This window comes from Pristis pectinata, chromosome 33, assembly GCF_009764475.1.
Source record: "Pristis pectinata isolate sPriPec2 chromosome 33, sPriPec2.1.pri, whole genome shotgun sequence".
NCBI classification, from domain to species: Eukaryota; Metazoa; Chordata; class Chondrichthyes; order Rhinopristiformes; family Pristidae; genus Pristis; species Pristis pectinata.
Window position 1 is genome coordinate 1,138,269 of NC_067437.1, and position 10,881 is coordinate 1,149,149.

General features: G+C 43.2%; 1 protein-coding gene across 1 annotated transcript in view; it reads left to right on the top strand.

The window, feature by feature from the left end:
- The window catches only part of LOC127585555 (protein phosphatase 1 regulatory subunit 12C-like), a 61,386-nt gene extending 52,420 nt beyond the window's left edge, over nucleotides 1-8,966 (top strand). Inside the window, exons 20-22 of the mRNA XM_052043114.1 lie at nucleotides 110-160; nucleotides 820-870; nucleotides 3,603-8,966. Of these exons, the coding sequence (XP_051899074.1) occupies nucleotides 110-160; nucleotides 820-870; nucleotides 3,603-3,689 (189 nt within the window). The 3' untranslated portion in view covers nucleotides 3,690-8,966. The remainder of the gene's footprint in view (nucleotides 1-109; nucleotides 161-819; nucleotides 871-3,602) is intronic.
- Nucleotides 8,967-10,881: the final 1,915 nt, after the last annotated feature.

The window sequence follows — 10,881 nt, forward strand, 5'->3', positions numbered from 1 at the left end:
GACTCACTGTACATTTGGCATACTGGGCAGAGCCTTTTGAGATGTGATGAGAGTTGTGTACAACCACTTCGTTATTTTCAACTGGTGTTTGCATTGTGTCCACTTTCAGAGACAAGAGCAGCATGGAGATCAGCCCGCACAGTTGGAACTGGAGAGATTTGTAAGTCCACAACCCGAACTTCCCACGTCAGTTTTGGTGTTGCAATTTGTCAAATGGTTTCCACAAAATTAGAACAAAACTGACCTCGAAAGCATGGATCTTCACACTTGTATCAAGCAGCCTCTGAACATACAATGCTAGAAAGTGTAACGATGGGTGGATATATATATTTTTAAAAACTCTCCAAAGTGGGCATGTAAACTCACCTACATGTTTGTGTATATTAGGCATGTGAATCGTGATTGATATTTCCCCATCATTGGTTAAAACTTCCATGAACGTTGGCCTTCATAGGTAGCACTTTCAAATCATCGGCTGTATGATGGTAAATGGGACGTATAGATCGGTCCTTGGTTAGCATGGATGTGCTGGGCTGAAGGACCTGCTTGGTACTGTATGGTTCTTTGACTTTGGTTATGCTTTTGGAGGACTTTAAGCAAAATTGGATGTGCTGGATAAAATATGGCAGAAAGAAATTCAAAGATGCTCTGAAGGAACCGACACCTGCACAGTGCTTTAAGTGGCCACCGCTGTTTTATTTTATTCTATAAAGGGTAGGGACTGGAGTGGTAATTCAGATTATGACCATCAGTATTTGTGTGGTTTGCGTTATTTAGTCAGTGGGGAGAATATTGATGAGTGTCTGTCTCTTAAAACAGGAGCGAAGGGCGTTTGAAAGGAAGACAGCTGAACTGGAGGAGAGGCTAAAGGTAATTGAAAAGGAGGAAGACCACGTCATCACCAAAATTCCAGCCTTGCCAGTGACTTCTGCATTACTTGAATTTTTGTTTTGAAAAATGATTGAAGAAGGCAATCAGTGAGTTGCCATCTTGCCTCTTCAATTGAAGAAGCAAGAGATTGGTGAGGCTGCACCTGGAGCTCTGTGCACAGTTCTGGTCGCCCTGTTATAGGGAAGATGTTATTGAGCTAGAAGGAGTGCAGAAAAGATTTACCAGGATGTTGCCTGGACTTGGGTGCCTGAGTTACAAGGAGAGGTTGTGCAAACCAGGACTTAATTCCCTGGAACATAGGAGATTGAGGGGTGACCTGATAGAGGTGTATAAGATCATGAGGGGCATAGACAGGGTGAAGGCACATAGTCTTTATCCCAGAGAGGGGGTGCTAAAAACAAGAGGGCATCAGCTAAAGATCAGAGGCGAGAGATTTAAAAGGGACATCAGGGGCAGCTTCTTCACACAAAGGGTGGTGCATATTGGAACAAGCTGCCAGAAGTAGTGGTTGAGGTGGGCACATTAACAATGTTTAAAGGCCATCGGGATAAGTCCATGGATAGGAGAAGGTTAGAGGGCTACGGGCCAAACGTGGGCAGATGGGACTAGCTCACTGGGCAACACAGCATGGACGAGTTGGGCCGAAGGGCCTGTTTCCATGCTATGTGACTCTGACTCTTAAGGCAAAAGCCATCATCGGATTTGCTTATCCAAGTCACTCTATATTCTGGTACAGTATGAGCACCGCACATTTTATGAGGCCAGTGAAAAATGTGGGTGACTAAAAATAGATTTTCTATCCAGTTGCAAGTTTGAGCACCATCTCCTTCATGTTCACACTTTCCAGTTCTTCTTGCATGGACTTTGAAAAGGGCTTGCATTTCTGTAAGTGGTTTGCTTGCCCCTTTTGGACCATCTCAGAACTCCTTTTAGCCAATCAAGTACTTTAGCACCACAGTTGCACTGTAGGAGGTACAGCAGCCATGTTACAAAGCTGCACAAATAGCAATGTGCTAATGGTTTAATAATGTTAAGGGATAGAGTTTGGCCAGAGGCTAGGGATAGCTCCCCTGCTCTTCTTCAAACCTGTGCCCTTTCACTTAACTCGAGAATAGACAAAGCCTCTCTTTCTATAGCTTCTCTGAGAGAGCACCTCCAACATTAGGGCTACGACTGCCAACTTTCAGCAGTGGAATTTGAACCTTTAACCTGCCTCCAGATAACTGCCACTGAGCCACAGCACTCGTGTTTTTTAAAGTAAGCTCCTATTTATATCAAAAAGTAACGTTAAATTGTTGATACAGAGTCCTAGAGTGATACAGCATGGAAACGAGCCCTTTGGCCCAACTAGTCCGTGCTGACCAAGTTGCCTACCTGAACTAGTCCCATTTGCCTGTGTTTGGCCTGTATCCCTCTAAACCTTTCCTATCCATGTACCTGTCCAAATGTCTTTTAAATGTCATATTTGTACCCCTTCTACCACTTTCTCTGGCAGCTCGTTACATATACCTACCACCCTCTGTGTGGAAAAACTTGCCCTTCATGTCACCTTTAAATCTTTTCACCTCTCACCTTAGACCTGTGGCCTCTGGTTTTATATTCCCTAGCCCTGGGGAAAAGACTGGTCATTCACTTTATCTATGCCCCTCAATTTTATTTTATACCTTTTTAATAAGGTCACCCCTCAGCCTCCTAATTTCCAGGGATAAAAACAGTCCCAGCCTCTCCTAATAACTCAAACCCTCCAGTCCCAATAACATCCTTGTGAATCTCTTTGGTCTCTGGCCAAAATCTCTCTCTCAACATTAGCACTCTCTCCAGTTTACTGACATCCTTCCTATAGCAGGGCAACTAGAACTGGATGCTGTACTCCAAATGTGGCCTTGCCAACATGTTGTACATCTGCAATATGATGTCCCCCAACTCCTGTATTCAATATCCTGATCGATGAAGGCAAGTGTGCCAAACACCTTCACCCTGTCTACCTGTGTCACCACTTTCAAGGAACTATGTACCTGTACCCCTTGATCTCTCTGTTCTACAACACTCCCCAGGGCCCTGCCATTTACTGTGCAAGTCCTTCCCTGGTTTGTCTTACCAAAATGCAACACCTCACATTTATCTGAATTAAACTCCATCTGTCATTCCTTGGCCCATTGACCCAGTTGATCAAGATTGCATTGTAACCTTGAATAACATACGTCACTGTCTACTATACCACCAATTTTTATGTCATCTGCAAACTTACTAACTATGCCACTTACATTCTCATCCAAGTCATTAATATAGATGACAAACAACAGTGGCCCCAGCACCGATCCCTGCGGCACACTGCTGGTCACAGGTCTCCAGTCTGAAAACAACCCTCTACCACTACCCTCTGTCTCCTTTTGCATTTATGTCCCGTCATGGCACTCGGACCATTGAACTTCAGACAGAGTTAACACTGTACTTGTCCCCTGGCTCTCTGATTTCCAGTTGCAAATTTCAATATACATATTTGTCTTCCTGCATTGACTTTGGTCCGTTTGGGAGAACAGAGGTATACTTCCCTTGTAAGGTGCGACAAGCGAAACTAAAGGTGGTGTTTTTGTTGTAACCTGAAACAATGCAGTTCCACTTATTCCATCTCTCACTGTTACTTGAGGAGAAATGCTGACTGCCAGCTCATATGTTACATAAATACCTTTTCTTCCCTTCCCTGTACCCAGATTTTAACAGATTTAAAAGCGGACAATCAGAGACTTAAGGATGAGAACGCAGCACTGATCCGAGTCATCAGCAGACTGTCAAAATAGTGAAGGTGTCGTCGTCCAGTTGACCAGCCTGTGGGAGAGCAGTTGCCAGCACTATTACCGTAGAGTTGACGCGGTCTGGGTCAAAGGGGAATATTTTCAATGCCAAGTATCTTTCCACAGCAAATCCAAATTACTGTTGGTGGGGGGATTGATGGCAGAAGCAGGGAAGAGAATTTAAACCAGGTTAATAGCCCAAACGGCTCGGGTGGACAAGACTGGCCAGTGTAGGTTAAACAGAATGAAGTGCCAACCCTTCTGTCCTAAGCCCCGTTACTTAATTTTCACACCTAATTAGTGTGAAGCTTCTTTATCGGATCTGAGTATGTCCAGAAAATATATTTGTGTTCCTGTAAATGGAATTTGTACTTCCTTTACTTGTTTGTCTATACGTGTGCGGGTCAGTTGGACATATGTTTCTATCTCTTGTCCTTTCACTGTGGCCATTTGGAGATTACCACTGCCCCTTTCTCCTAGCACCCCACAGAAGTTCCTTGCAATCTTAAAACTTTATCCTTCCTTCCATAAACATTCCTAAGTTGCAATTCTAATAACAATCACTGTATAGAATGTAAAAAGATTTTGAATGCCTGTGTGCAGACTTTTTTAAAAGATATTAATGCAGTATTAAAACTGAGAAGTTAATGTGAATGTTAATAATTTCAATTTGAACAGGGGCTATATTTTCCCAATTTAAGCTTGAATGGGCCAGAATTGAACTAACCCCAGTAACATGGTCCTTGTTTAGGATATAATCTTCCCATGTGAGATCAGGGGAGGAAATGTGAATTAACCTTGTTCACATCACTTTGCTCTCCACTTTGAAGGGTTATGCATTTCCTTACTTGCTTTTCAATATCATTGTGGTGATGTGTCTCTGTATTCAGTCTGAATTTATGACCTTGGAACAATTAGTACTCTGTGGGGCCTGTGGAAACCGTGCACTATTTAATGTGGCAGCTGCACCTCCGCTGCTTAAAGGTCTTGTAAGTCAACTGCACCTGTGGCAGGGTGAGTTGTACCACAGTATTGAGCTAAACCCAAGACATTTTTCCTCTGATGTGAACGCTTTGCTTGATTTGGAATCCAGACCAGTATGTCTCAATATTGATAATTTTCAGTGTTTGCAGGTAATGAGAGTTAGCTCAACTTCTTAAAAAAAAATCTGTCCCTACTTTACTGGAAACATGGTGTGGTAACAATGTGGCTTATATAACCATGGATGTGTGTTGCTTCAGCGAGTAACTGGTCTCACAGACAAAACCAGTTGACAGGATCGTCTCTGTCACAACATTAGCTTTTTATACTGATGACCCAAATGTTAGGCCTGCAAACCTTACTGCAAAGTAGTGCAACGTGGTTTGTAAATCTGAATGATAATCCAGTGGTTATATTTTGCTGGGTAGGGGTAGTAACTAAGACTTTACAGAACAGGTGGTGACAAAGCAGTTAGGACCCAAGTTCCATCCCACGTGTACCCGTAATGCAGGGAAGCTAAACAAACGGGGAAGACGATTGGGGAAACGAACAATAAAATCGGTCATGAGCATTAACGTCCTGAGGAACAGCAGAAGTCACCAAAAAAATTACAGATGCTGGAACTCTGATCTAAAAACAGAAAATGCTACAAGTGTCTGTGTGGAGGGAGAGAGTTTACATTTCTGGTCTTGATTCTGTGACCCAAGCTGAAAGTGAATGTCGCCTTTGAGTATCACTTTTATCTAAAAGATTATCTGCCAGTACCCAATTGTCTTCTGATTTTGGATTTAATTTTTGCCCCTATCATGAATTCAGAGCAACAAAAAGTGGAGCAGAATAATCTGGAAGTAAAGCTGGTTTATCAGGTACAATGAATGTTGGGACTTCAGCCCAGACTTGATTTTCCACTGTTTTCATTTTGGTTCCTACATCTCAATATTCCCACCGAGGCATTCCCAACCATCGGAGGCAGGTCTGATCTTTGAATGTGTTGTAGTTGAAAGGCTTTAGATTATTCCTCTGCCAGCTTGCTGTTTGTTGAATGGTTCTCACCATTGAATGGGTGCTGATTTCTGGAAGGAGAATGGTGTTTGGTTCAAATAGTTTGCCTGATTTTTTTTTCACACCTCCTGAAGCTACTCTCTGCTGTGCGGGACACTGTTACTCAGCCAGTCTGCCCGGGTGTACAAGCTTGTCGAGCACAATATGGATGGGCCATTCTACTGACACAGTCGGGCTGTAATGGGTTTGATATCGATCCCCTCCCACACCATGAGAGCGGTCCTAGGGATAATTGCACTGCCCAGTAAAAATCAGCTAACCCAGTTCCAACCAGGCAGTGGGATATTCTGCTCATAGATACCACCAGGCAGCTCCGAAGGCTGGAATGGAATTGTGCAAATCACATTTTGCAACTTTTGAGGACTCTGTTCAATACAATGATTTTTTTTTACTTGAATCATTGTTTACCAACCTGAATGTAAATTGTGCCTGCTATGTTTTAACGGTCATTGTATCATGGAGCTTCTGGTTATTTTACATGATCACCAGCAATATAACTGGGGGGGCTGCAGGGGGCATGTGGGTGGCTCTTTTCTAATGAGGTGAGTATTATGTGCACTCAGAGATTATTGTAAAGTTATCAGTGATGAGCACGATTTTGTTTGAAGTTTGTATGACGGTTGGTAGTTCACTTCGGAGTGACCAGGTGCCTTTCCCCTTATTTTGAGCATCGTTTAGATTTTCATGTAAGTTGTCTTTGTTCACTGGGGTGAGGGTATTAATTGTAGGAAGTGAACATTTCAGCATCAAAGATTTGAGGCCGGTGCTGCACCGTGTCAAACGTCCTGTGATGGAGTTCCATCCATCACACCTTTCCATTTCTCCTGCTAAATCTGATGGGCTCTGAGACTGGGGAATAATTAGCCGACATGTGTTGTAGGTCTGTTCTCCAACTTGTTTCCTGTAGGATGGAGCCATTCAGTCAGTGGTTCGAGAATAATTGTAACCTAAGTGTTGTGGTAGCCACCAGTGGACTTGCTGTGGCGTACACTACCATCTAGTGGAGGAGCTGTTGTTAAGCACCATGAGTGTATAGATTTATTTAGGCTTGCACTCACCCAGTACCACATCTTGTGTCTTTTCCCTCATCATCTCTTTAAATTTCTTCCACTGTCCTGCTGATACTGACTGTGTGTAGCTACAGCGTCAAGTGTTGCCTGCTGCTTTCAACTTATGTAATTGTCTCTGAACTTTACTGACCAAGTCCAGTCACCATTACAGAATGCATGTTCCCCACAACCCTGTCAGGGTTTGCATTCAGACCCTACAAAGTGCACGGTTCTCGTATGAAATCAACTTAATTCACTTTTCAGATACTTCAGGCCCTGTGCTGGACTTTCTTACATTTCAACATCTTCAGTTTTTAAAGAAATATCCCTTGGTTCTGGGAATCTCCAAACTAATACCAGAGTTGATGTTTTTAGTTGCCCTTCCTGTTTCAACATCTTGCCTGAAGGGTGTTTGGGTGAGAATGGTTTATAATGTCACGTTGTCCTTTCTGTATTGATGCATCAGAGTGCCTGTAATCACAGCACTGAGGGTAAAACCTAACTTGGTGTGGGGGCAGTGAATGAGCTGCTGGACTGCAGCAACGTGGAAAACCCTTGTGCAGGCTCTCTTAGGCTTGATATTTCAGATTGAAGTTTCAAGCTAGCTTTTAAAATTTGCTTTTATAGCACTTTTAGCTATCCCTAGTGTTCCATCAGCCTAATGCATTTGGTTTCTCTTAGTGCTTTGAAATGACAAATGTTTCCACTGCATTTCCAGGTCTGGGCAGGTTGCTGTGAGATTTGACTGCAAAGCTTTTCTCTCGGCAAGGTGCCTCAGCCAGTATAACCAGAGAATCTGTTTTGTTGTATTCTACAAATAATGGTCCTGTGATGTAACAAGAGCCTTAAAGTTTGCAAAAGCATATTGTAATCATGTCATGATAAATGTTTGTATGTACTGTTAAAAAGATAACTGCTCCATATGAACTACAGATACTGACCAGCTGCAATTCTTTCAGACTACACCCAATTACACGATGTGACATTTCAGGAGGCCTGAGTGTGTCACGAGAGGTTCCACCTACAAATTAATTGGCAGAAACCGTGCACACTGCAGGTACCTATGTGAACGGTGAATTATCTTGCCATAGCTTTTTTTCCTCTCAGAATACATCTCAGCCAGCTTTAAAATAATTGTTCAAAAATTTTGATACCAAATTGTTTTGAAAAGCCTGGGCTTGTAGCCTGAGGCTCTTTGATGTAATACTTGAAAGCATTTATTTAAACAAAAGTCCCAGTGACACAAATTGTAGATTTGCTATTAACCCACTACTCCTGAATTATTGCAGTAAACTTTTGTGGAACAGTAAACTTTCTCCCAAGGGAATTTGTATCATCCCAGTGCCTTGGGTACTTAAGATGACAAATAAAGTCCCACTTAGGACCTGAAGGTTAGAAAAATCACCTGCAGTGCTTTCTGAACATTACGGGGTTGGCACACCATCTTGCTAATGTGCCATTGGCCCAGAGTGTTCACAAGGAGTCACAAAATCCCTTATCTGTCGGTCCACTCTGAAGTTATAATCATTCCAGATCATTGGCTTGGTTTTCCCGCTGCACATCTCAAGGGTATTCAGTGATGCTATTTTTGTGGAGAACGTTTTGAGGTGATTTAGCGGATATCGTCTTAACTCGAGTTCCATTGCCAATTGAGCCGATGACAAAGACTTTGTGTTGATGGAGTAGGGACGGCCGGCATCAAGTGTCACTAAAAGGATCATGGCTTCATCAAATTTGAAGGAGTGCCTTGGCAGTATGCTGCAACTTGGTTAATATTGAAGTACTCGTGTTGAATATGTTTTATATTTCAATCTAAAATGTGAAGTGTATTGTGAGTGTTGGCGTGCGTGCCACTAAGAGTCTTAGTCATGTCAATGGCTAGGTTTGTCAGTTTAAAAAAAATGTTTTATTCTAAAATGTCTCCTCTCCGACCAGGATTTGAAACAGTTTTTTTTTGCAAGACTCAACAGCCATGGGATGCTGTGTGGTGTTTGAATACTGTGCCATGAGTGGTGATCTGAATATATGGGTATGGAATCGTTTTTAAAAAATACAAAATATGCATTCTTGCAAATGTGCAATACACAGAACTCTTACACAAAGTAACTTTATTTGTTACAGCAGCTAAGCTGCATTGTTTTAAGCACAAAAAAAAATGCTGTTGATGCCTTGTATAACTTATATGTTTAATTAAAAGGCAGCATTAATGTTTATTAAACTTTAAATTGCATTTTAAAATTGGATATGTGATTGTTATTAATCCTTTGTCCACGTGCAACCAATGTGTCTTATATACCTGCACTATCGTTATATTGCCATTCTGATGAGGAACGCAGACCTGGAAGATGTTCTTTTTGCTTATCCTTCGATTAGTCTGATGCCATATTGCTCATCAACCTAAACTTGTTTAGTCAAGAACACAGAAGATAGTAGGAGAAGGCCACTCAGCCCCTCGCACCCGCCCCACCATTCAATGTGATCATGGCTGATCTATGCTTCCCTCAACTCCTCTCTGCCGGTTCCCATGACCCTCAATTCCTCTATATTTCTTTCAAATTATTTATCTACCGCTACCTTATATCCAATGATCCCGTCTCCAGCACTCACTACCCTCTGAGAGAAGACATTTCTACACACCTCAATGACCGCCCCTATTCCTGTTCGTGACTCTCCCACCAGTGGAAACATCCCAACATCTCCCTGTCAATCCCCCTCAGGATCTTGTATGTTTGAATAAAGTCAGCCCTCATTCTTCCAAACCCCAAGGAATACAGACCTCAAGTGTCTACCATCCCTCAACAGGACAATTCCCACCCCCAACCCCAGGAACTACCCTGGGGCATCTCCTTCAGACTGCCCCCAATGTTACTGTATCCTTTTTTCAGTCAGGGGACCAGAACTGTGCTCAGTATTCCAGGTGTGGCCTCACCAACACCCGGTACAACTGGAGCACAACCTCCCTGTTCTTAAACTCCAACCTCTTCTCAATAAAGATCAATGTGCCATTTGCTGCCTTAACTACTTGTTGGATCTGCCAGCTCACTGTTATTCATGCACCAGAACACCTCGATCCCTCTGACCTTCACTCACTTGCAGTCTCTCTCCACTTGGATAATAATCTGCCTTGTGATTTCCCCTTACTGAAGTGCATGACCTCACACTTTCTCTCTCTTCCCCCCCCCCCCCCCCCATTGAACTCTATTTGTCCAGATTTTCATCCAATCTCAATCTATTCCAATCCCATTGCAGAATCTCAATGTCCCAATCACAACATACCCTTCCATCTATTTTCTTAACATCAGCAAACTTGAAAACCTTGCATTTCACCCCCTCCTCCAGGTCATTCAATAGTGAACAGTTGGGGGCCAAGAATCAACCCCTGGGGCACTCTGCTTGTTACTTGCCTTCAGCCTGAAAAGGACACATTTATTCCAACTCTGACAGCCAATCTTCAATCCATGCTTGCACACTCCCACCAATACTACTAGCTTCTTGTGTGGCCCCTTGTCAAATGCCTTTTGGAAATCTAAATACACCACATCTCCAGTTCAGCTCTCCTGGTTACATCTTCAAGGAATTTGAGCAAATTTGCCAAATATGATTTACCCTGTTGACTAGGTTTGATCACTGGAATGGGAAGATGGGCCAGAAGAAAGAGATGGTGTAGGAAGGAGGGCTTCAGGTTCGTCGATCATTGGAATCTCTGCTGGGGCAGGGTGGCCCGTTCAAGAAGGACAAGTGCCTGAACTGGAGGGAAACCAATATCCTTGGTGCTACTCGGGAGGGTTTAAATTAGTGAGGGGGGGGGGTGGGTGCAGAGTGACAGAGCAGTAGGTGGGGAGGCTGCCTCGTGTGGAACAGACAAGTCCAGGGAGAGGAGCAGACAGACACAGGAAGGGAAGCATGAGAGGGCCGGTAGGTTTAACTGCACTTACTTTAATGCAAGGAGCCTCGCAGGTAATTCAGATGAGCTGAGTGGATCAGGACAGGAGGTTGTGATATTGTTGTAATCCTGGAAGTGTGGTTGAAGGAAGGTCAGGACTGGCAGCTCACTGTTCCAGGGTACAGAAGGTTCAGGTGTGATGGGTGAAAAAAGAGGAAGGGGT